Raw genomic sequence first — 27076 nt, forward strand, 5'->3', positions numbered from 1 at the left:
CAAGGATTTTCTAGGTAATCTCTAACTTAACCTGTTTTTGTTTGTTTGCTTTGTTTTGCATTCGACAGTCTTGTAACTAAACCGAACTTGTTTTTTTGAGCCCTGGGGAACCCCAGAGAGCCAGGTGAAACTATGGAAATTTATGAGTTGCCAAACACCTCCAAAGAAAAGTGAGCAAGCAGCACAGTCTCTGAAAGCAGTTACTACTGAGCCGGCCATCCCCGTGCCCAGGGCGCCATGTTCCAGAAAGCAGTAAGGAGTCCTGATGCCATCCATTTTGCTAACTGCATGCCTTTTGGGCAGAGGCCAGAGTGAAAATACTATGATGATTAGATCTTTCTAGATTTATTTTCAAGGCTGATTATGGAAATTCAAAACTATGATGAAAGTGGCTGCTCTTTGGAAAAAGCGCACTGAGACGACACGTGTCCTCACTATATCCTCAACCTGAATTCAGACAAAGCAGAATAAACAGATCCTTTAGCCAACTTCCAGTCACCTGGCTCCCTTCTCTACAGGTGTTTTACTACGGATGCACTACTTGGCCGCGGATGCCCTTCTCCGTCTCCGGGCCCGCCTCACCCTCACTGCACAGCGGAAGGAATCCTGGGCACACAGGAAAGTGGTGAGTGAGCCACGGCCCCAGTGCAAACACTGCAGAAATCCTACTTGATCCCTCTGGGTTTTTCTCTCATTAAGCACTGGCCTCTGACAAGTAGGTTTTACAGATAGTGTATTAACCTTGGCGGAAAAATCACAGAAGGCTGCACTAAAGCCATGAGGTGGAACACAGCCCGCTGTAAATAAGACACACGGCTCCAGTGGAAAAAGGGACTTGTGCGATGAATGACAGAGCTCATAACCGTATGAGCTGATGTAGAAATCAGAGCTCCTAAAGTTCCTCCTTCTCATCATAACCTCCCTCCCCAAGCTCCCGGAATATCAATACACTGAGAACACCGCGGGGACGGGGCTGACCGGATGGAGACTCGGGGGTCGTGCGCTGCCCCGCAGTGCAGGGTGGCCGCCGTGCCCTTAATCGTCATGGAGTCCTCGGGAGGGCGCACGATGGAAGTTCGATCTGGAAAAAAAACAAGTCACGACTCAGACAAAATTACAAGCTCCAGAGTATCCTCCCTCATGGGTAACGGATGGGTTACCTGACATCAAACCTCCACGTTTTCTCTTATCTTGGGGAAAAGAGCGTAAAGGGAAACCTCGGCACGGTTCGGGGAATCGAGAGCAAGGGTTTCCATATTTAGCTAAGGAAGCCGAGCCTCCCGCCCCTCCTAAATCATCCTTGGACCTTGCTACACCTCCAGAAGAAAGTGAGAATTGAAGATCATGTGCAAACACTTATTGGGTTCCACGCTATGAGCTAAAAACAGAGATCATTTCCCAAGATACTCATTATTCTAGTAGTTTCTAATGCTTGCATGGCGTTTCGTGACGTAGCCAAGGCCTTCCATTTATCTAACTTTATTTAATCCTCACCACAGCCTTGCGAGGGCTGCAATATTACTACTGCCAGTTTTCAGAAATGAAAACTTTTGCTCAGAAGTACAGTGACGCGCCTAGCTCCGCAGGGCTGGGACAGGAGGGAGTGGGTGTGACGCGCAGCCCGCCGAGGCCCGTGCCCGCTGGCCGAGCTGCGGTGCTTCCCGGGCGTGCCCTGGAGACGGCTGAGCCCACGCACCCCACGCAGCTCCAGTTCTGAGAACAGAGCCCAGCACTGGGGGCCCAAGACGACGTGCAGGGCGCAGCTGGACTGCCTGCTGGTGGGCAACTCAGGAAACCCTCGGAGCCTTAGGGCACTGACGTGACCAACGGTTGGACAGATTACAGCAGGCAACATTCGTGAAATGCTCTCCAAGCCTCCAGGGTTATAACTTTGAACCTTAGCAGAGTCACAAAGCCTTCTGGTTAGTGAGCTGCAGAGATTCAGATACCAATGACCTCCTTGTTACAAACCTTTACCATGTACAGTTAATTTTTAGAGATATATGATGACTTAAAAGTGGAAAATGGAGTCAGCCACCAAGTGGGACAAAAGCTCTTTCTCCTACTTGACAATATTGTGGGAATTAATAGGTATTAAGTTCTTTCACACATGATATTTTAGAACACCTAATAAATTAGAAAGGGTAATTTTTCAAAGTGGACACTGACCATATCACAGAAAAAGCTAAACAAATATGAAATAAAGCACAATGCTTTGGTTTTTCTTGAAGCACAGCATTTAACAAACTATTGTACCAAGTGAGTAAAAATTCTCTCTCCTCATATAGATGCCTTCATGAAAACCTGATAAGTGGGCACTGTATTTTGCTTTTTTTGAATAATGAATTCTCAGTATATTAGCTTTGGATGAAGCTGAAAGAAAAAACTACATTGGCAATTGAAGCTAAAAGGGGGGTAGGGCGGAGATCGTGACCTTGGTTACTTCCAATCCTTGTGTTCTGGAAAACAATTTATTTTGCATTTCAGAAATATACATTATAGATAAAATAAGAATAGACAAAAGCTGGAGAAATCACAAGGATCTTTCTTTCCATTCACTCCCAACATACTTAATATAAGTGTTTCCATTGATAATGATGACAGTATAGAAAAACAATCTTTCCCTAGGATTGTAATTCTCAATCTAGTTTTCTTATACAACTCTTGTAAAACTAACCACACATCAATTTAGTTATTTGAGCTGGTTTGGGAAAATATCCCTACTCAAGAGATTTTTTTTAAATTAATCTTTTCTCTCTCCTGAAATCTCCCCATTACGTCTCTGAATGCATAAAAGGTTAAGTACTCAACAGATTTCTGTGAGTTAGTGGTAAATACTCGCTCTCCTTGATTAACAGAGTGCGCGCGGACATGTGCCCCGGCCCGGACGGCGCGTTCCCGGGTGTGGGCGCCTTACTCCACACGGTCAGCGTCGCCGAGGCGTCCAGAGAGCCCTCCGAGTTGGTGGCGTAGCACGTGTAGTTGCCAGCATCCTGGATGAAGACGGGGGTGACCTGAAGACCCCCCGATTCAAGAAGCATGAATCTAGGAATCCGGACAGAGCCACTGGCCAAAATCTGGCTCCCTAAGAATCGCAGAAAAAACAGGAATATTGGAGCTGTAACACTTGGAAGAAATGTACATAATTAGTAGCCACTACCAAGAAAATAACTTGAGGAAATAATCAGGATGAACTAAAAATTTTATGCACAAAAAGAACTGATGTGGTTTCTTTGAGTATTTTTTATAGTAACAAAAATCAAGAACATCCTAATGGTCCAATACTGAGAGATTTGGTTAAAAAGATTATGACACATGTGTATGATTGTTATGCTGGTGTGATGTGATCGTAGTTGATTTTTCTTTTTCTTTTTATGCATTTGAAAGTATTCTATATGAAGCTAATATTACTTTCAAAACTAGGGAAGAAAAAAATAGAAAAAGAAAAACCCGCCCCTCTTCTGCTAGTGTTCCAGATCTTGGTTCTTTATAAACCATGTTCTGAGTGCAAGAATTTTACCTTTAAGATGTGAAAAGCCACCGTGGGTTTTTCCGATACTGTGAGAAAAATTTTCTTTTTAAGTTTCATCCAGCTATAGCTCACCAAGCATTCTTAGTTGATCTATGTGAGTTGACAAAACTTAGGGGGACCTGGCTAAGCATGTGCCTTGCACCCAGCTCTGTGTGAGACGCTGTGGGGGCTGCAGAGTGAGCCTGTGACGTGACATCACTCTCCCCAGCGCTTAGCATTGGGGGAAATGACAGATTCGCCTGCGTCAAACTGGGAAGGATGCAAATCAATCCCACAGGAAGAGTATCTTTAAAAACAAAGATGGTTGTTGATTTTGACTCCCATCAGGGAAGAATTCCTTCCTTTTGCAACTGGGAAACCTGAGTCATAGAAGATCTACCCCGAATCTAACAGCCAGTATTCCACGGGGTCCCAAGGGGCCTAAGGCACACTACAGAGGCGCAGGCCAAGGGGACGTCATATTTCATGCCGGTTTCCTTTTCTAGACTGCCAGCTCCTGAAGGCAGCATCCTGCCCGTCTTACTCATCCTTGCATCCCCATCAGCGAGCACCTGGCAGGTGCTCAATAAATCCTTACTTCCTCTCTCCTGAATGACTGAATGGATGCGAGCAAGAATAATGAAGCCCGACCCCTGGCCTGTGGTTCCCTTACTCACTGGTCAGGCTACAGTGGCTGCAGGACATGACTCACCTCTCCTCCACGTGATGGCGGGTTTCGGAGCCCCGGACACTTCACATGTGAGAACGGCTGTGGCTCCGTCTGTAACCGTGGTGTCCACTGGCCGCTGTGTGAACGCCGGAGCAATGTCTGGGTGGAGAAGTTAAACAGCAAAATGATCTGTGAGCTGTCCCTCAGAGGCTCGGACTGCCTGCTGGAGCGGCCTCGTGGGGTAGCCCATTTGGACGTTACAGAACCAGCCAGAGAGAACTGTAGCGACGAAAACTGAAAACCCTCAGAAGCAACTGTAACCTTTCATTAGCCATTGCCTGGAAATTACCCATCTTTGTTGACAACTGAAAGAGAAAACACAGCCTCATGTCTTAACAGATACAAAAGTGGGAGAGGCAGGGCCCACAAAGAACAGTTTCAGGTGAACATTAAAGAGAAGCAGGGTATTCATTTAGATAAATCAAACAAATTGCTTTCAGCCTTTTAAAGAAAAATAGTAAAAGCTCATTTTGACTATTAAATGTCATCCAAAAGGTGGCGTGTTGGCACTTTGTGGGATCTATTCTGAAGTTGGAAATCAGAGATTTCGAGGGCTTTACTCAGGACCAGCCCTGGGACGTGACCTGGCATCCCAGGGTGGCCAGGGCCGTGGCGGCCCGAGTCCGATGAAGAGGAGCAGGCTCGGCTGCAGCGAAGGCTTGTCTCACCTTCTGCTGTGCGGCAGGGAGCAGCATCTGCCACATCTCCTGCGAGGACCCCCGAGGCTAAAGCCCCCCACCCCCGCCCAGGGGCAGCAGTGGCAGGACTCGGAGACCCAGGCCTGGCCGCTCCTCCAGCAGGCGGCTTCCCTGCAGACCAGGGCACGTCCCCAGGCGGGTGTTTCTCTCCAGGGGCTGCCTGGATGGCGTAGGGGCCTTCTAACTGGCCTCGACGCCCTCACCCTGCCCTCGGGGCCCACTCTCCACCCAGCAACTGGGGCGGCCGTCTCAGATACGAGTGGCATCAGCCCACTCCCCTCCCCAAAGCCCCCGCATAGCCCTCGGCCCATGTCCTATCACTGCCCCTGCTCTCCATCAGGCTCCACCCTCGAGGCTCCTGCAAACGCCCCGAGCTCGCTCCCTCGCAGGCAGGGCCTGGCCTCTGCGACATGCTCGCCCCCAGTGTTGCAGGACCAGCCCTAGGGCTGGAGAGTCACCGCAGAGAAACCCGCCTCGGCTGTCCAGGGGAAAGGAGACCCCCGTCACTCCGAGGCCTCGGCCTGTCCTTTCTTCAGGGCACCCTCCTCCAGGTGACCACACCTGTCCTTTGCTGCCTCCCTCCTCCCCCACGACCCTCCGGCTGTAAGCTCAGGGCTCCCACCTGCCCTCAGAGCCAGGTCCCCAGAGCCTCCACGGGGGCCCCACAGCGTTTGCCAGGAGAACGGATAAATGTTGATATGTTTACACACATCGTACTTCCTTTCACGAAAGTTGTTTAAATTTGAAAAAAAAATCCATTCTGCAAGACCCTGTATTTACCAAACAGGTAACTTAACATTATTGTTATCATTTATTTACTTGTTCACCCTCCTGTTGCCATGGCAACAAAGTTACATAGCCCTTTCTTTACACATTTTGGTTCTATTTACCCAGATGAGCGAACTGAGGCTGAGAGAAATGAAGTGAAATTTGACCTCTGGGGAAAGTTCAAGGACGTGGCCCTGCCTTCACCAAAATCAACGAGCGGGTCAGCAGGTACTCCGCTTCTCCTCCCAGGCCCTGGCTGACTGGAGCCATCCAACCTGCACACTGACACTGATTCTCCTTCTCAAACAGCTCTCACACCTGCGGAGGTTGGCATTTTGCTCCAAGAAGGACAAAAGTGAAAGGTATAATTTCATTATCACTAAATTCTACTTCATTTCAGAAGAACAATATTACAACTATGGGAGATTAAAAAGGAAACCTACAGATGCAATGAAACCTTTACCTTTATTTTATTTTTCAAAGAAAGAGTGCCAATGTGTTTCTGTTAATGGGATAATAAAAGAAACTCACAAAAGAACTATAATTGTGCAATAAAACTAAAATAGAAAGTGAATATAAGCGATGGCCAAAAAGTCAAAAGAAAAAGATTAGGAGTGAGCTGTTCACTCAGCACTCCTTCCGGTTCTGTCCAGAAAGTGGGAGATGCTTTTCTGCTGAAAACGCCGTGGCTTCCACGAGAACAGGGCTTGGTGACACAAAGGGCCGTCCAGCCGCCCGTGGGCTTTGGCAGCTTCCCTGTGGGCCCAGCCCAGGGTTCCGGCCCTCCCCAGCTGGTCACCTCTGGCCACTGCCCCTGCCCATCTACCTCGGAGGGCTGAGCAGGCTGCCGGTTTCTGAGGGGCAGTACTCACTGGTCACATCCAGGTAGGTGTGGGTCTGGATCTCCCCTCCTTCATTACTGGCAAAGCACTGGAAGATTCCAGAGTCTTCCAGACGCAGCTTCTGGATGCGGAGGCCTCCACTCAAGAGCACTTTGTATCGAGGATTCTGGAGCTTGCTGATGGAAATGGCATCCTTGTACCACTGAAGGACGGGAAGAGGGACCCCTGCGTAGAAGCAGAAATCAACGGGCATTAAAAGCAGCTGAAAGTTTGAGAATTCCTGAGGTTACGTAAGGAGCACATGGAAAGCAACTGGTTAACGGCAGAGGAGACCTACGAGGTGTGGACTTCTGGGTGCAGGAGAACTCGCCTTGGCCGACAGGCCGGATGCTGAGGAGGGGCCCGGAGCAGCCCCATTCCTGAACTTCAAGAGCTGAGCGAGCCAAGGGCACGGCCGAGAGCTTGACTGGTGCCCTGTCTCATGCTGACTACAGAGAAAACAAGGCCTCGAGTCACCGAGGAAAGCAGTCAGGGTGGGGCCGCACGCAGTCCTGCTCACCCCACCTGAGGGAGGTTTAGGGCCAGGCTTGGGAGGGGTCTAGGCAGTGGACAGAGGGCAGGCTGATAAGGGCAGAACCTGTGTTGTTTTTGAAAGGGACTGTCCTCGGCTGGAGACCATGAGACCCTCTGTTGCCAGACCCCTATGTGGCTGTGGTCAGTGCATGTAACCCAGGCAATGGAGAAGCCATTTCCCAGCAGCCTGGTGGCCTGGAGCACACCGCACTGACTCATCCCCTCACCAGCCTCTCAGGGCGGCTTGGGCTTCTAGCAACGGTGGAGGGTCACCTTCTTGTGACTTCTTCCTGACACTTCCTGAAACCAAGGAGGTCGAGCCCACCCAGGAAGGGTAAGTTGGGTAGAGCAGAAACAATATGTAGCACCAGACCACAGCACACAGGTTAAGAAAGCCCAGAAATATGGCAGGCTCGTGTGAAAACCACAGAAATACCGAGGCTTAGCTCTAGATCTGAGGGTGCTGCACCTCAGTTTCCCGATATGTAAAACGGACTTATATAAAACGGACTTAAATAAAACATGATTTGCAGTGAAAAGTACACTGAACCCCCTTGATTGAAGATACTATGTAGTTGTAAGATGTCTTCTTTAATAAATAAAGTTAATGTCATGGACTATTTCAAGATAATGCATTCTCAGATTCTGTTCTTTGCCTTAATTATGTTTCCTGTCACTTTTCATTAGTTCAGGAAATTAAAAAAAATCCATTTCAGGGTAAAAGCATAACCAATTCATGTAAAATCTCATAATAGCAATTATAAGACGTAGCTGCCATAACAGATAACTACTTCAATATGCTGCTATAGTTTCACTGTCAAAATTAAGAGAAAGGAAATTATCTGACAGGAATGCAATGTTGAAAGACCTGCTTAATATATATTTATAAGACTGTACTTAATGCAGTTTACCCTGTAGAAATCATGCAAAAAAAGAGAGCATTCTCTTGTCAAAGGGAGAGTTCAAGGTTGTCATTTATTGAGAAATAATTGTTGGTACACGGGGAACTAGGAGTGTTTCTATTTGGGGGCAATATAATGTCATAAACAGAAATCTTATCCCCCGCAGCACTGCATACTTTCATTTCTAAAATATAAGCTCTTTAAATATTTTATGGCTGCACAATCACGGAATTGTTGGCCTTAAAAAGCTAGTGTTTATGCAAGAAAAAGAACAGTGCCCTATCAGTGGGGAAAATGTTTCTATTTAGGTTCATAAGATCTCCTCTCATCCTCGAACCCACCTGCCCTGCAACTGAATTAGCCGAGTGAGAGCAAAGGAGAGCGCATGGATCTGCAGAAAACGGCCATGGCGAGCCAACCAGGAGCGAGCAGCCAGAGCCACGACTAATTAAGTCCTCTGGGCAGGACGGCCGGGCCCAGAGCTCAGGGAACGAGGAAGGGGCTGTGCTGGGGGCTGCTCTGCCTTCACCACCAACACTGCTCAGGGGCCCACTGGTCACTTTCGGACATGAGAGAAGACCGCTCCCCTTGTCGCTGCTCCCTTGGACACTCGGTGGGCCCTGCTTTTGGGGAGCCAGCATCCTGGATGAGCAGATGGAAGAGGGTTTGTTTCCGTGTGACCCGAGGTAAGTCACTTAACCAATGTTTCACAAGCAGCTACCACAAGCTGGGCCGTGACTGGGCGAAGATTTTACACACAGCATTTTGCTTCACCTTCATGGCCTGGACCGTGGGCCATTCCTCCACCCTGGGCTGGGTTCTCTCACGCACACGGCGAGGTGATAATGTCTTTCTTATGGAGTTGTTTGGAAGAGCTTCCTAACTGCGTGTGCTCCTTACCCCCCAAGCTCTTAGGGGTGCAGGAGAAAGAATAGGCTTTCACTTGGTGTCTGCTCATTTCGTGATGCCTACAGGGGCTAGACACAGCTTTGAGGTGAAACTGTCTTATACGAGTGCTGCCCGACATCACAGTGGGCAGGCAGTGACAAAGGGATGGGCGAGAGAGTGGGTTACCTGAGGAGCAAAGCTGAGAAGGCCAACCAGTAGGACGAGTCCCTGTTTAAACAACTGGAAACAATCTGTCTTCCTACAGGTGGACTTGGCCCCCAGCCCTGGCCACCCCAAGTCTGAGGATGAATTTTCTGCCCCAAGGGGCCAAGCTTTTGCGGGACTTTGAGCATCCCAAGGGAAGCAAGAGGACATGGCTATGGGGTAAGTTTTCTCCCTGTTTTACAGATGAGGAAACCAAAGCTCAGCAAGGTCGAATACCTTCCACAAGGTCACACACCCAGGAGCTCTGCTCAACTCCACTCTCTTCCTAATCATCCACATTCCACGTTTCCAAAAAAAAATCCTGCCTTGGAAAAATATCATTTTCACTCCTCTTTGTTCAACAGCTTCTCTGTACTCACCCATCGCTTGGCAGATGATGTCCACGGTTTCTCCCACTTCAACTAAAATCCGACTCTCTGGCTCAGCAGTAAAATAGGGCGGCTCTGTAAGTAAGGGAAAAAAAGGCCCCTAAGCAAAAGAAGTGCATTTCAAAAGATCTTAATAGCTTTAAATAGTTTGAGGTCCTTTTAAAAACTATTTTTAAAAAGTTCATCCTTAGTTTCTATTGTTAACACAAACTCAGAATTCAGAGAGTGACAGCCAAAGGCAATTTATATTCTGAGGTTTTGGAAAGCAAATTAATACTAGGCAATGGCTATTTTTGAGTTTATGGGCTTGAAGCATGAAATATATTAATTCACATTTTAGAAGGACTACCCCACAAGGTTCATAAAGGTTTATACTTACAGCACAGTATTTTATAGGCTAGTTTACTTCAGTATCTAAACTAAACACCAACTCACGAAGCACGTCAAAGTGCCACAGCAAACCACCAGGCCGATTTCAGGGAAACACTGCAGCCTATTAACATGTTTTAGAAGTCTTAACAGTTCTCCTTCTCTAAAATATAGATTCAGTACTTCAATGGAATGCAAAATAATAGCAAAATGAAAAAAAAAAGGAGAGGCTCTCATACATCTTTAGTACCAAAGGGAACTCCTAGACACACACCCACCCACTCAGCAACAGCGACCGACAGTGGTTGTACTAAACAATGAATTTCCTTGGAGAGGAAACAGCAATATTTTTCTCAGTTTACTCAGTAGAAATTCAACAGTGGCATGGCCAAGTTTATCAAATATTAAGGTGGGAGTGATTTCGTTATCAGAATAACGAAAGGCTGCTGTATTCACTTTCTGTGTGATAATTAATTTCTGGGCACTGTCTTCCCGAGTAGTTTGTTTTCACTGCAACTGTGTTGCGTGTGGATAATATAGCTTGGCATGCCTCCTTTATTGACTGCATTTTTAAAACAGAGTGGAACCTAAAATAGGAAAAAGAGATGATGAAAGGGAAAATGCTGAAGGTTTCTGAATGGAGGCAAAGCGTGGACTCATTTGGTAATTACCCAGAAATGATCTGCCAGGAAATTGTTCCCTTTGGTTGGGCCAGTGGCTGCACATTCCCTATAGTGGGAGGCAGAATCCTCAGCTCAGTTTCTGTGTGTGGACAAGGCCGAAAGAAATAGTGCCAAGATTTAATGGCTATGTTTTTCAAGCTGATCTTCACTGCACACTCACATAGTCACCATTCAGTCACGTTCCCTTAATCAATAGTAACGGTGGCAGCGTTATTTATATTCTAACGACACAGTCGCTGCATCCTGCTGAGGCCCGTTTGTGCAGGGTGTACCCTGCATTCGTCAACAAATGCCAAATCAATATCTACCGCCGTGTCCTGATTAAAGGAACATGATGGGAAGAGGGAAAAAATAAAGCGAAAGCATCAACATTTGCCTATGATTAATTACATTTTTCCTTTTCTAATTAAACAATTTATTTTGAGATAACTGTAGCATCCCATGTGCTGTAAGAAATAAAACAGAGCGCTCTTGTGCACCTTTACCCAGTTTGCCCCAATGGTGACATCTTGCAAAGCTATGAAACAGTGTCACAACCAGGATATCGATGCAAACATACTCTATCTTATTCAGATCTCCCCAGTTTTGCTTTGTACTCATTTGTGTGTGTTTACTTCTAGGCAATCTTATCACACACGCAGGACCGTGTGTCCACCTCACAGTCAGTTCCAACACCCTTTTAAAGCACACCCCCAACCCCTCTGCAATCACTGATCTGTTCTCCATCTCTGTAAGTTTGTCATCTCAAGAATGTTATATGAATGGGCTCACACAACAGGTTACTTTTCAGAACTGGCTTTTTGCACTCAGCATAGATGAACTCCATTTTGATAATAAAAACCAAAGCACAGAAACGTTCAACACCTATGTGGCCAGACGCATGCTGGGTGGTGTTGATTCTGGATGGCAACCCTGGCGTCCATTGCCGGCTGCTCCCCTCCACGTTAGTGCCCCCCAGTGCCAGGGAGGGACCCATCTGGGGTAGAGACAAGGGGTCCTCTCTGCGTGACCCAGGCTGAGGAGGGCTGAGCACAGGATGACGTGGGGGCTGGCCCTGCAGGCCCCACCCACGCGGCTCCTCACCAAGCACTGCCATCGCCCACTGCAGCCAGTTACCACGTGAGCTTGGCGCACGCCACGGCTGCCCGGCGGGAGAACTTCACCTCCCTCCGTACATCCACAACCACCAACCTGAGTTGCCAGCTCTTCAGGCCTGGGCAAGTCCAGGATGGCGGCCTGCCAACGCTTGCAAAGGAGCGCTGGCTCTCCCTTCTGGAGCCGAAGCCCGGGGGAGTTCACTGGCTCGCGACTAGGAGGCGGGAATGGCACGGGTGAACATGCTTGCTCGTTTATTCATGCCCTTGCCTTGTTCCAGAACGTTTTTCAGGTGGCTGAGCAAGCAGAGAGGCTTGGAGCTGCCAGAGGCCCCAAAGACACAGGCCGTTCCTGATCTTAATTTCACTACTTCCTCCACCTTCCATGTGAACAGTTTCTCTCAGTGTTGACCTTTCACATGAACCCAGCTGGGAAGACTCTTCTCTCCATCCCCAGCTGTCTTCAACACTTAGTCTGCTACAAGGAAAACACGGGGGAAAATACCAGGCATGTCAGACTTGGAACTGTGAGCTGAACTGGGTGAAAACAAATGAGTTTTGAATTAGTCACCCTGTGCATAGACTTTTCCAACCACTTAATCTTCAAAAGGCGAGTGGGCAAGTGCATGTCTATCTAATTGGCAACGACGCTTTCTAAAAATGGTACATGGCCATCATAGGAACATGCTAGACCTTTAAAAATTTATCGCACAACTGCAGCCAACAAAACCGGGGTTTGAGACGAACACTTTTATCTTCTTTGAAACAATATGAAGACAGCAGGAAAATGTGCTCTTCCTCTTGTGTGACGTGAGGGTGTCCGTGGAAAGGCAGCACGGTGGGGTCACCCTCCCCTCTGCCCACAGGCCACAGGCGGCTGCTTTCAGGAGCAGCTCCAGTCTCCAGTTCCCAATCTGAGCGGGAGGTGAGAATTCCTCCCAGGCAGCCCCCAAACCATGCTCTGCCAGCCTCTCCCCTCCAAAGTGACCATCTCAGTGGGACAGGCAGGCCCCCGCCGTCCCCTCAGCCTGCCAGCATCACGCACGCTCGAGGGCCTCTGTCCGTGCAGTAGGAGAACCCCCTTCCCTGAGATGGCCACGCTCCAACCCCGGGACCCGTGAGGACGTCACTGAGTGCAGGAAGGCCCTCTCAGGTGCGAGTGAGGTTATGCATCTTGAAGTAGGGTGATTGCACCCCGGGTTATCTGGGTGCATCCTGGAGAACGTGCCCCGGCTGGAAGCAGGAGAGGGAGGGAGGGCAGGAGGTCGGGGCTGAGGACGCAGCCGCCGCTGCTGGCTTTGATGATGGCGGGGAAGAGGGAGGGCAGCAGGAATTCTAGGCTGAGATACAAACCGTGTAAGAGGTGCTCGGCCCGGCCCTAGGAGACCTCACGGTGTAGCTCTAGAACACCTTCTCACAGGTATCTTGGTATCAGTTAAGGGAAGGTGCGAGTAATTAGTCAAAATATTTGGGTTTCGGAGCCTTCTGAGTCTAGAACATCGGAACAGCTGAGAGGCTCTCTCTGTGCTGCGTCTTCTCCCGCAGTGGCTGTTCTGAGCGGGATGAGGTCCGCCGGGATGGCCGCTGCAGGGGAGCACGCGGAGGGGTGCGCTGTGGTGACGAGGGAACCCCCGAGACCGTCCGGCTGCGGGAGACACTCGGGCTGCCTCTCCCGGTCGCCACGACGCCGAGGGCACCGGCAAGAGGCACCACTGCTTTATCATCCAGAAAAAAATGCTTCTATTGGTTGCGAGACCATTCCGATTTCAGCAAATGTCAAAAATGGGTGTTGTTGAACGACTTATCAGTGGATAACTAATACCACGTAGCATATGTGATGACAGAGGTAAGCCGGAAGCTAACGAAACTGCCATTCTCGTGCATCTTGAGGAATCCTCACAATTGAACTGGCATTGCTCTCCACACTCTCCACGTTTTACAGATGTGGAAACCGAGGCTGGCAGAGGCAAAGGCGCTTGTTCAAGCTGGTGAACGGTGCAACACGAGTGCGAACCATCGGTCTCCAGAGGCCATGTGAGCACGCAGCGCGCAGCGCTGCCCACCGGTGTGTCCGGAGGCTGTGGGGAGGGGCTGAGGACCACCGTCCTCTCTGGAGAGCTCACCGACGGGGTGACCTTGAGGGATGTTCAGGCCGTGCTAACGAGGAGCGGCGGTGCACGAGGTGACCAGCATGGCCGCCGTCTTGGGGTGGCGTCTCCCAGAAGCAGACCCTCAGACCAGGCTCAACTGTAAGCAGTGTTTTGGGGGTGGGTGGGTGCAGGGATCCCCATGAGGGGAGTGGGAAGCCAGCAGGAAAAGAGTATCAGCCGCCTACCTCCAGGGGTGACCGAGTCCCCTGGGGGACCCTGGAAGCCAGGATGGGAAGTAGGCCTGGGAACTGGCTCCCACCGTAGGCACTGCAGGAGTGCGGAAGTTTACCCACAACACCCATCACGCGTGGGCAGGGGCTGTTCCTGGGGGCGTCCATCCCCGGCAGGTCATCCTGCCATGCCGCCAGGCAGAGCAGGCTCCAGGCGCCAGGCCAGGCCAGGCAGCGCTGGCTGTCCAATGTCGGAAAGACAAGGGCCGAGGGTGGGGCAGAGACAGAGTCAGGGAACGGTGGGCAGTGACGGCCGGAGGGGGGATGGGGTGTGGTGTGGGGTGGGGGTGTCAGCAGAGATCAGGCGTGGACGGTGCAGTGGGGAAGGTCGGGAAAGGACAGGGGACAGTTGGGGAAACAGCAGCAAAACCAGGCTGCAGGTGGGCAGCCGGGAACACTGATGCCAGGCTAAGGAGTTGGCATTATTGGCGGGTGGTGGGGAGCCACGAGGGGCAGCGGCACGCATGATCCTGCTGGAATTAGACCTCTGGGCTCCGTGCAGGCCACGGGCCGTCAGCAGTACAGCAGGCGAGCCGGCGGCGGCGTAAACCACGGCAAGTCTGTCCCGTCTCATCACGAGGAAATGAAAGTAATTGGAAGCCAGTTTGTTTCTGCTTCCTTCCATCTGCATGCTCATATCTACAGCTCTTTTCACAGTCTCACCAGTTACAGCCCTGAGAAACTGGTAACAACATTTCCCGGGATTCCCTCCATGGTTGTTGGGTTTGGGGTTATAATCAAACCTAAATCACGCTGAACGGACAGAGACACTCTCCAGTGCTTTGCTGGTATGATTAAATGACAAACTCTACCTGTCACAGCAAAGTCTTCTGAATAGAAAGGGATTTAAATCAGTATCATAATCAGGTAAAGTGTGTTCATGTGCTTTAAAAGTCAGAACACAGACAGTAACTCTAGAGAAGACAGTAACAATCTGCTCTGGAATTTGGCTTTAAGTGCCAAGCCAAAGATCATATGCTAGTTTTAAACATTTTAAAAGGGAATTATGATTGAAACAAGCATCCTAGTTTATAGGGAGATAAATTTCTTCTCTTGTTTAAACTATCTTAAAATGTTTTAACACAAAATAGTTCTGCTTACTAGAGATTTACACATCACAAATTTTAATTTTGGCTCATCCTGTAATGTGCCAGGCTCAAATAGCTACGGACGGATCCTGAGAAAGGATGCTGGGCAAGGTAGTCACACCCACAGCTAAATTAGGAACAGGGAGGCAGCACCGCAGCCAGCTCAGGCCCCTCCTGCAGCATCAACGATTTGTGACCCAAAGCCTGCTTCCTCCTGTCCTTTAAAAATTCTTACCCTTCCTTCAGAGGGGCTGACAGGTTTGCTTTGCATTGTATTTAGCAGAGTCATACTCAGGGTGACATGAAGGAATGTGGCATTCTCAAGGCAAACTGTCTGTCATGAAGTATTGCTTGATGCTCCTGCTAATTTCACATGAAAATGTGAGCGTGCATTTTTTTTGGCAAAGTGGCAAACGTGAAAATATGTTGAGGAGCGTTTGCTTTCAGAAGGGGTTCTGCTTATTCGAGCTTTCTTATTCTTAATTCTCTTTTTCTTGGTCAGGAGGGATGAAGTAGGGATTGTCCAGCCCAAAGCCAACCTCGAAGGCACCCCTCTGTCAGCAGTGGGGGCAGCTCCCACTCTGGAAAACAGGTGGTTGCTAGGGTGTCACACCCACTCAGTAAAAAGAAAGTTTTAGCATAGCTGGGACAATGAGATTAATGAAGGCACTTGTCTCATAGCTGAATGCATTCTTATCATAAGCTAATAATGAACTGAGGATTTCCTTAGCCACTGTACAGGGGATACTTCCCAAACACCGATATTTTCCAGCATTTAGAGCTAAGAAACCCAAATGCAGTTAATTTTATCTCCTCTTTCTCATGGGTTTGACAATAACACTTAGCCCATTTTCTCACTTTTTAATTTAATGAAAGGAATGTTCAACAGTTTTTAACTTTCCTCTGGGTCTAACAACAAGAATAGGATAATCGTGGAGCACGGATCGCAGTAGTGAAAAGAGGCGCATAGAAGCTGGGGCGCAGGGCCGGGATGGAGCGGTGCTGTGTGTGACAAGAAGGTCACCACTCTTTTCCAAGCTTTGTGACTGAATTCACCTTACTTGGAGGTGTACATCAACACTTTGCCAAAGCCTGGACTTAACGACATTGTGTTCTTGGAAAAGAACAGAATGTGTTAGGTTGTATATATGGTAATAAAATAAAGATTAAAATAAAATCCGTGGAGCTACACTCAACAAACAGTGAACCCTAAGTTAAACCATGGACCAAAGTTAGTAGTACAATTATAAAAATGTGCTTTTATGAATCATAACAAATGTTCCACATCAATGCAAGGGGTTAATAACAGGGTGTTTATAGGAATCGTGAATGCATGATTATTCTGTAAACCCACAACTTCTTTAACAAAAAAATTTTAAATAAAATTTTTAAACAAAATTCATTCCAAATAGGATGAATGTGGAAGATGAATTCAACTTCACTTCCATTTGCTGAGTTGGAAACCAAGTTGGAGAAATATAGCTGTTACGGTTTTGTGTCCGTGGCGCCCTGAGGGTGGGGATGGAACCTGTGGGTGCTGACAAACGCCAGCTCCCGCTCGAGCGTTACCTGTGATGGAAAGAAAGGCTTGTGCCCTGGCTGGCTCCGAGGTGCTGCCTCGCAGGGCTGCCTCGCAGACATACATGCCCATGTCGGCAGACGTGGGGTTGCTGATGGTGAGGTGTCTCCCAAAGCTGTGCAGCCCGCTGGTGACTCTCACCCCGTTTCTCTTCCAGGTCACAGTGAGCTCATCCACAGGCCTGGAGGACAAAGGGCATTCGTGGCAATAACCATGAATCAGATGGATGGCAGTGATCATAATTTCAGGCGTTTGGCACATGCTCAACAAAGCTAACTCTACCAGGATCCATGGACAGGTTGAACAATGGACATTTACAAATCCATCCAGATATGACTCTACTTCCTTCCGGCATGCACCAAGGATACATTCTGCTCAAGGGCTATTGAGCAAGGATAGCTAATTGCAGTGGCAATGGACTGTAAGTGCTAATGATTCCATTTGCTCAGGAAAAGAATATTTAAAATAAATACAACTATGCAACACTGCTACACGGAGGCTCCATTCTGGAGCGACACTAACTGCTCAGAGAGCACCTAGGAGTGCCGAGAAGAGAGCTGACCCTTTCCCTTGCTGCGCCCGGGCGTCCGCTCTTCCATCCTCCTCACTAGGCCCTCAGCGGTGCCCCACTGCTGGCAGCTACGGCCCCCCTGCAGCACGAGGCTCGGCAAAGGGTCGTCCTGCCCAGGTCCCATCTGCCCAGGGCTGCTACACTCATGGCCCAGCTGGGCAAACAAGACCGCCGCCGCTGGGAGGGTAAGCTGCTCGGTGTGGGCAATTTGTCTTTCTGCTGCAGGGGCCCTATTGTGTTTATTTTTATCAGGACTCCCTGCGTCACGAATGCGCCCCGTACCTGGCATTGGCTATGCACTCTAAGGTGGCCTCGCTGGTTCCAGCCACCACGCTTCTGTTGCCTGGAGGAATCACGATCACCGGGGCCATGGTTTCGGGCATGCCAGCATCTCCTGTGGCAAAAGAAAACAAAAGTGCTCATGTGTATCTTCTAAGGATATAAGGCACGGTGATCGGAACAATACAACTCGAAGCTCTTGCCAAGCCACACCGCTGGAAACCCTGCTCGAACCCCCTCCGGTGTGGTCACGTCTCTGGTCTTTGTCAGGTGTTACAGATCTGGTGTCTGGGCGTAGCAGGAATCCTCCCGCTTAAGCCACAGGCCCATAGGATGCAGCTCGGCTGGAAAGTTCTAACAGAGGGCATTGTGTTAGTGCCCGGGTACCCTGTAGCGAAAGGACTTTCAACTGTTGAGCATTTTCAAAAATCCTTCTGGTATCATTTTCAGATTAATTGAAGATTTTTCTTATTGAGCTACCTTGTATACCCCTTGTTTTCAAATCTGTTCAATTCCACAAATGTTTAACATGCCTGCTGGGCATATACGTGAGCAGCTTTCTCACAACTCCGGTTAACAGCGGTCAACTCTGTCAGTGCTTTAGTCCCCCCTTCTTTTCCTAAATGTAAACACCCTGAATCCATCTGTTTTGTGATGTATCAAACCATAAGTAATTGAGCTCATGTCTCTGGTGAAAAGGGAGAAAAAAACATGACACATCTTTGCCACTTTTCTTTAAAATATACTTAACATCAAAATTAAACCACTCACAATCTGCTTTGCTACTGGTTATGTGGGGGAACGAAGAAGGAGCAAACATTTGTCAATCAAGAATTCCAAATGGGGATGGAAGAGACTCGAGCTGAAAATAAATTCAAACAACTGCAAATGGGAAATGCTTCTCTTAGCCCTTCAGGCCGGAGACACTGGCCACCAGGCTGAGCCGCTGCAGGGACCTTGGACGAATGAGAGGGTCCGGGCCGGTCTGGGGCGCGGAGAGGCCAGCGAGGGGCGGCCACGGGGATACGAGGGGCCGCCTCTTCTCCGCACCACTTTCCCCCAGCTCGGTTCTGGCTTTCACTGCCTAACCGGTGTGTGATTTTTGTATTAAAGGTTTGTGCAAATAAAAAATAGATGCAGGTAGAATCGACAGATACATTTTAAAAAAGCTCTCCATTGTTTGAACTGGCGTGAGGCTGATGTTCACCTGTCACTGGGTCTCTCGGAGAGGCTGAGGGCCACCCTGGCGCCTCCCTCCTTCCCCAACTCCTGGCCTTGGAAGCCCGTGCTCCAGTGCTTCTCGGGAAAGCCTGCTGGAGATTCACCTGTCCTGGAGATCTGACCTTTGTGCTCTCCGTTTACAAAATTAAAGAGACTGTCGAGCTGGCTAGCGGATTTCCAGGAGCTGGCGGAGCACAGACACTCGTGTTGGGGCAACAGGTGCTAATCGAACACCATCGATTAACCACCTGCCTGTCACCTGCCCTGAGAAGCTCACGTTTGCAAATAGCTGAGTGCTAGAGGACACTGGGCAAGGTGCAAATCTGGCTTTAATCACTGCTCTGCACTTGTCACCCCTCAGGGGACAGTGGCCACCAGGTGAGCCTGTGGACTTCACGCTGACCCCAAGAGTCTCTGCAGTAAACAGATAAGCCCCACATCTGAGCATCACATGTCTCAGAAAGGAGCAGAAGGTAACGCTGCATTTGCCGCTCCACAGTGAATTTCAGCCACGTGGATAAAACGGAGAAACTTTAATTTTATTTCATGCAAAGCAATAGTTTTTTTTATTCATATCAGATTTTAAGCACATATAAAACAAGACTTTTAAACATATTTTTTTTTTTATTAGAGAAGTTGTGGGTTTTCAGAACAATCAGGCATAAAGTACAGTGTGGAACATTTGTTACAATTTTTTTATGAGATTTTTTTTAATAAGTTCAAACTTACAGGAACAGTTGCAAAAATAATACAAACCCCATACACAGAACTCCAGCATACCCCAACCCTCCTCCACCAATATCCCGATCTACCAGCTTTAATATTTTGTCACTTTACCATTTCTTTCTTTCCCTCCCTATCATCCACCTATTGCTCCATCTTCTGAACATATGAGAGCAAGTTGCACACATCCTTGAACAAATAATATAATTCACATATACTTTCCTATGAACAAGAATATTCATTTATGTAATCACATTAAGAGTAGTTAAGAAGTTCAAGAAATTTAACATTGATATCAAGCTTACATTCTATATTTCATTTTTTTCCTTATATCCCAATTGTCCTTTTGAGCCTTTTCTCCTCTATTCTTAGATCTCATCCAGGATCATCTATGGCATTGAGTTGTCATTATCTATTTAAACTGTCTTTTTATTCAATTGTGGAAACATATCTACACATAAATCTTCCCATTCAACCCTTCCCAAGCATTCCATTTAGTGGGATTAATCACATTCACAATGTTGCAAAGCCATCACCTTCCCACCATCCATTACTAGAAATTTCCCTTCACCCCAAACAGAAACCTTACACTCATTTCTTATTAACTCCCCATTGCCCCTTCCTCCACTTCTCGTAAACCATACTCTACCTTTCATCTCTATGATCATATTCTCTGATACTTTCTTTGTGTTTACCATGGGGCTTAAATTTAACATCTTAAATCTATAACAATCTTGTTTTCTTTGATACCAACTTAACTTCAATAGGACACATAAACTATGTCCCTATACTCCTCCATTCCACCTTTATGTAGTTCTTGTTAAAAATTACACATTTTACATTGAGTACTAAACCAATGATTTATCATGACACTTTATGTATTTTAGATCCTGTAGGAAGTAAACAGAGGAGTTACAAATAAAAAATACAGTAGTATTAGTATTTATATTTACCATGTGATCTTTACTGGAAATCTTTATTTCTTCATGTGGTTTCAGTCAATTGTTTAGTGCCCCTTCCTTTCAGCCTGCACAATTCCCTTTAGCATTTCTTATAGGACTGATCGACTGGTGATAAAGTCCCTCAGCTTTTGATTATCTGGGAATGTTTTCATCTTCCCCTCATTTTTAACCACCAGGTGTTTGTGAATTTTCTAAGTCTCTGATGGTTATTGTGGTCAGAGAATGCGCTTTGAATAATTTCAATTTTTTAAAAATTTATTGAGGCTTCTTTTATGTCCCAGCCTATGGTCTATTCTGGAGAAAGTTCCATGATCACTAGAGAAGACTGTGTATCCTGGTGATCTGGGGTGTAATGTTCTATATATGTCTGTTAAATTTCTCTATATCTCTCTCTCCTTTGTCTCTCTGTTGGTAGGGCTCCCTTTAGTATCTGAAGTAGGGCAGGTCTTTCATTAGCAAAGTCTCTCAGCATTTGTTTGTATGTAAAATTTAAGCTCTCCCTCAAATTTGAAGGAGAGTTTTGCTGGATAAAGTATTCTTGGTTGGAAATTTTTCTCTCTCAGAATTTTAAATATGTCATGCCACTGCCTTCTCACCTCCATGGTGGCCGCTGAGTAGTCACTACTTAGTCTTACATTGTTTCCTTTGTATGTAGTGAATTGCTTTTCTCTTGCTGCTTTCAGAACTTGCTCCTCTTCAGTATTTGAGAGTCTGATCAGAATATGTCTTGGAGTGGGTTTATTTGGATTTATTCTATTTGGAGTTCACTGGGCATTTATGCTTTGTGTATTTATATTGTGTAGAAGGCTTGGGAAGTTTTCCCCAACAATTTCTTTGAATACTCTTTCTAGACCTTTATCCTTCTCTTCCCCTTCTGGGACACCAATGAGCCTTATATTTGGATGGTTTATTTTATCTATCATATCCCTGAGATCCATTTCGATTTTTTTGATTTTTTTCCCCATTCTTTTGTTCTTTCATTTTCTGTTCCGTGGTTCTTGAGGTTGCTGAGTTGTTCCTCTAGTCTTGTACTATGAGTATCCAGAATCTTTTTTATTTGGTCAACAGTTTCTTTTATTTCCATAAGAGCGTCTATTTTTTTATTTACTCTTGCAATTTCTTCTTTATGCTCTTCTAGGGTCTTCTTCATGTCCTTTATATCCCGTGCCATGCTCTTCTTCATGTCCTTTATATCCTGTGCCATGCTCTCATTGTTTGCCTTTAGTTCTTTGACTAATTGCTCCAAGTACTGTGTCTCCTCTGATCTTTTGATTTGGGTGTTTGGGTTTGGGTTATCCATAACGTCTGGTTTTTTCATATGCTTTAAATTTTTCTGTTGTTTTTGACCTCTTGGCATTTGCTTTATTCAGTAGTGTTCTTTTAGGATATGAAGGATTATTCAAACCCCAATCTCTAATTTGTGAGATCTACAGCTTGGTGGCATACACTTCCTCTAACTAACCAGCAGATGGCATCTGTGAGTCACCTATTCCCCTCAAGTCAGTTCTCCCCAACTTTGTCTTTGTGGTGTGTGGGGGTCTGATTCTTGTGGGGTCCAATTGGTGCACCAAGTTTGGGTGTGTTGTTGGTGCTGTCCATCCTGAACATGGGGCATGTGTCTGGGCAGTTAGGGAGGCAGGGCAGCTTTAATAATCAAACCTCCCAGGTGTTCCTGGAGATTTAAGGCTGTTACAAGAGTCTAAACCTTCATTCCAGTCTTGCCACAGATTGTCTCTGCCACTGACCCACAAGTCCTTGGTACTGGTTTAGGGTCTCTGGGTTTTCCAAGTGGTTCCCTTTTCCCAGCCATTCCCTTCCAGGCCCTCTGCTGGGGGAAGGCTGTGCTATGTCACAAGTGTGCACCATCCCTCAAGGGAAGCCCTGGGCCACCGGGCCGTGCAGGGGCATTCTCAGCCTGCTGTAAAGATGGCTACATGGGCGTGTTAATTTCCCCCTTTTTGCACAGCTCCGCCTTCCCAGCTCCGGGACAACCAGCTGTGGGTGTGCAAAAGGCCACTGTCCACGCCTGATATTGTGGTGTGTGCGCAGTGTTGTGGGAAACACTTCCCGTCACACTGGGTCCCTTGGTGCGGCTCTGGTCCGTGGCTCCAGCACCAGGCTGGAGCGTTCCCAGTCCACCGGAGAGATGGCTGCAAGGGGCATGGTTTTTTTCTCCTTTTGGCTCACCTCTCCCCTCCTCGCCCCAAGACAATCAGCAGCGGGTCCATGAAAGGCTATCTTCCATGCCAGATAATGAGGCGTTCACACAGCCCATTCCTGCCGTTCCTCACTGTGTGATTCTCGCTGCCGTATCTGCAGCTGCTTTTGGGTTTTTAAAAAAGAACTAGTTTGCCTCCAAACGCCAACCCATGGTTTCCCCACACCACAGCATGGCTGCTGGACATTCAGCAGGTTCACTCACTCATTTCAGAATGCAGACTCCTAGTTTCACCAAATGCATGGTCCCTGTGGATTTAGCAGACCTTGTCCAGCTGGTGCTTCACTGGAACTGGTGTTCTGGGTCATTCTCTGGCTTTTGTGTAGTATTTTTCACAGAGGTGTTTTTTTGCCCTGTCTCTCCTAGCCACCATCTTAGGTTCTCCCTGTTACAATTGTTGATAGTACTTTTTTATAATTGTACTATTTTTTAACAGTAGTTACATTTGTTACAGTTGGTGAAAGATTATTAAAATAGTATTGTTAACTATTGTCCATAGTTTACATTAGGTTTATCTATTTTTCCCATATACCTCCCTATTATTAACACCTTAATTACTGTCATACACTTGTTACAATTCATGAAAGAACCTTGTACTATTAACTATAATTCTTTGTCTCTAATAAGGTTCATTATGTTGTACAGTCCTACGTCTTATCCTTCAATATTTATTCTAGTAACAAAATACATCGTAAAGTTTCCCCTTTTAACCACATTCACCTATACAGTTCAGGGCCGTTGATTACACTTACAATAATGTGCCACCATCACTACCAACCATTTCCAATCCTTTACCATCAGCCTATATAGAGAGTCTCTATAAGTTAAGCATCAACTTCCCATTCCCCAACACCAACCTATCTCCTGGTAACCTATATTCTAGACTCTAATTCCATGAGTTTGCCAATTAAAATTAGTTCATAACAGTGAAATCATACAGTATTTGTCCTTATGTGTCTGGCTTAGTTCATGCAACATGATGTCTTCAAGGTTCATCCATGTTGTAGCATGTAACAGGACTTCATTCTTTTCTTACAGCTGAAAAATATTCCATTGTATGCATACCACATTTTGTTTATCCATTCATAGGTTGATGGACACTTGGGTTGCTTCCATCTTTTGGCAATTTTTGAATAATGCTGCTAGGAACATCAATGTGCAAATTTCTGCTTGAGTCCCTGCTTTGAAGTCTTCTGGGTCTACACTGAGTAGTGGGATGGCCAGATCATATGGTGATTCTATATTCAGCTTCTTTAGGAACTTCCAAACTGTCTTCCACAATGGCTGCACCATTTTACATTCCTACTAGCAATGAATGAGTGTACCTATTTCACCACATCCACCTTTTTAACAGTGGCCATTCTAGTAGGTTTGAAATGATATCTCATTGTGGTTTTGATTTGCATTTCCCTAATAGCTAGTAATGTTGAGAATCTTTCCATGGGCTTTTTAAAGCCATTTTTGTTTTCTTTTTGGAGAACTGTCTATTCAAGTCTTTTGCCATTTTTTAACTGGGTTATCTTTTTATTGTTGAGTTGCAGGATTTCTTTATATATTCTGGATATTAAAACCTTATTGGATAAGTGGTGTTCCCGTTTGCTAATGCTGCCGGAATGCAAAACACCAGAAATGGACTGGCTTTTATAAAGGGGTTTATTTGGTTACAAAGTTACAGTCTTAAGGCCATAAAGTGTCCAAGGTAAGGCATCAACAATAGGATACCTTCACTGAACGACGGCTGGTGGTGTCCAGGAAACCTCTGTTAGCTGGGAAGGCACGTGGCTGGCATCTGCTGATCCTGGGTTGTGTTTCAGCTCCTCTCTCAGCTCCTGTGCATTCTTGATTCTTTCTCCCAGACATTCTCTAAGCACCTAGGGGTCCTGTCTTAGCATATCCCAGGACAGACTCTGGGCTTCATCTCTCTTAGCTTCTCCGGAGCAAACTCTGGACTAGCAAAAGTCTGCTCTCAACGGCCATCTCCAAAATGTCTCTCTCAGCTTCAGCACAGAGCTCCTTCTGTCTGAGCTCCTATAGGGCTGCAGTAAACTAATCAAGACCCACCCTGAGTGGGTGGGGCCACATTTACATGGAAATAACCTAATCCAAAAATTCCAACCTAATCAATACTAATATATCTGCCCCCACAAGATTGCATTAAAGAACATTGCATTTTGGGGGACATTAATATATCCAAACCCACACAAGCGGTTTCCAAATATTTTCTCCCACTGAGTAGCTTGTCTTTTCACTTTCTTGACAAAGTCCTTTGATGCACAGAAGTTTTGACCTTTGAGGAGGCCCCATTTCCCATTTATCTATTTTTTCTTTCATTACTTGTGCTTGGATGTAAAGTCTAAGACACCATTGCCTACCACAAGATCTTGAAGATGCTTCCCTACAGTTTCTTCTAGGAGTTTTATAGTCCTGGTTCTTATATTTAGGTCTCTGATGCATTTTGAGTTAATTTTTGTATACGGTGTGAAATAGAGGTCCTCTTTCATTCTTTTGTTTACAGATATGCAGTTCTCCCAGCACTATTTGGTGAAGACGACTATTCTTTCCTAACTGAGTGGACTTCGCAGCCTTGTCAAAAATCAACTGACCATAGATCTGAGGGTCTATTTCTGAACCCTCAATTCAATTCCATTGGTCAGTATGCCTATCCTTAGGCCAGTACCATGCTGTTTTAACCACTGTAGCTTAGACCAAAATATGACTTGAATTTATCCCCGCCCTTTGAGATGACAAGGGGGGATGACCAGCCTGTTCAGTTCAAAGTCAGTAAAAGGCAGACGGTTCTCGGAGCCAGCCCTTCTAACCCTGACTTTGCTGTTCCTGCTACTTACATCCAAACTCACACAGCGCTTACTGGAGAGGCGGAAGATGAAAGAGATGCAGATTGACACTGATCATCCTCAGAAAGAGTGACTGCAGTACACACATGAGGACACTGGAAAGGTACATTCGACACACGGAAACTACCACAAGACCAAAACCAGGTACTTTTAGCTTTCGATTGCAGGCAGGTGTTTTCAATGAAACTGCTGTAAAAGCATTTCAGTAAAATTTTACACAAGCATTTAGAAGCCAGATCTCCGAACAGCAAGGAGAGTGTTCACTTTAGTACATAATGCTGGTTTACTTTCTTCTTTTAAGCAGTTGCTCTCAGAGTTACATGCACTTTGGAGTTAAATACTGGAATAAAGGGTTAAACAATTTAGAAGAGACTGCCTTGGGGGCAGATGGGGGGAGCCGCTGCACTTCATTTCCAGCCTTTCTATACCGTGCACACATGCCACACGCTCACTGCCTCCTCCTGTTCATCTGTACTAGCTGCACAACTGTCACACTGGGACCGGCCTTACTGCTTCCTCGGATGCTAGCCACTGTTTTCTGAAACTCATTGGTCCCTCCGTGTTGGTTTATGTCCTCACTTTGTTCCTAAGAAAAGTGTGTGCAGAGAACGTAAAATTTCCAAGTTCTTGCATGATGGAAAATGACTTTATTCTATTTTCACACATGGTTAATGGGGCAGAAAATCCAATTTGCCTTGGAACTTTGAGAACATTGTTCTTCTCTCTTCCAGTGCTCCATGTTATAGAGGAGAAGTCTGATACACGTTTCAATTCTCATTTGTAGGTGATCTTTTCCTGTTTGCTTTTTTATTTCTTTCTACAAAATTTTGGGGGTATTCTCCATATAATTGACATTAAAATGTATGTGGCATTCTTTTTTTTTTTCCTCACTGTGCTAGTTTCTTGTCAGGCTCTTTCAATCTGAAGATTAGTTCCTTCATAATTAGTTCCTTCTGCATTAGTTCCTTCATAATTCTCTGCCTTCTGTTTTCTCTGTTCTCTCTGGAGTTCTTATTGGTTGGATTTTGGATTTTAGGTCTTCTGGATTGATCCACTGTTTCTTCCATTTCTCTAATGTACCCCCACCCCCCAAATTTTGGAAAATTTCCTCAACTTTATCTTCCAACTAATCTTTTGAATTTTTATTTCAGCAATCATATCGTAATTACCAAGACAATCTTTTGTTCTTTGTCCATTTTTCATAGCATGACATTCTTGTTTTATGGATGCAATATATCCCCAAATCTCTCTGGGGTTTAAATACTTTTTGAAGTTCTAATTTATCTGTTTTCCCTGGGATCTCCTCCCACCCCTACTTGTTAACTTGATATATTTCTAAGAAGGTTTCTTCAACTGATCTTTAAATATCCTTTTATACTTACGAATGATAAAATAAAATGCTGACTGGGAGGTGTGTACAGTTGGCTTGTCAACTGGAAACTTCACCTCAGAGAGGAAAGTTATGATTACTCTGAAGAGACTCTAAATCCCAGAGTGCAATAATCTCTATGCTGTCAGGGGAGAAGAATACTTCTATTTGTCTCTCTGC

General features: G+C 46.4%; 1 protein-coding gene across 3 annotated transcripts in view; it reads right to left on the minus strand.

Annotated features, from left to right (window-relative positions):
• Nucleotides 1-27076, minus strand: part of SDK1 (sidekick cell adhesion molecule 1) — a 941791-nt gene that overhangs the window by 240107 nt on the left and 674608 nt on the right. For all 3 annotated transcript variants that reach the window (XM_037813737.1, XM_037813739.1, XM_037813738.1), the window contains 7 exons: nt 17552-17663; nt 16689-16879; nt 9497-9580; nt 6580-6774; nt 4224-4340; nt 2918-3085; nt 979-1081 (listed from right to left, as the gene is read on the minus strand). In XM_037813737.1, coding sequence (XP_037669665.1) covers nt 979-1081; nt 2918-3085; nt 4224-4340; nt 6580-6774; nt 9497-9580; nt 16689-16879; nt 17552-17663 — 970 coding nt within the window. The remainder of the gene's footprint in view (nt 1-978; nt 1082-2917; nt 3086-4223; nt 4341-6579; nt 6775-9496; nt 9581-16688; nt 16880-17551; nt 17664-27076) is intronic.

This window comes from Choloepus didactylus, chromosome 21 (genome assembly GCF_015220235.1).
Source record: "Choloepus didactylus isolate mChoDid1 chromosome 21, mChoDid1.pri, whole genome shotgun sequence".
Lineage (NCBI taxonomy): Eukaryota > Metazoa > Chordata > Mammalia > Pilosa > Megalonychidae > Choloepus > Choloepus didactylus.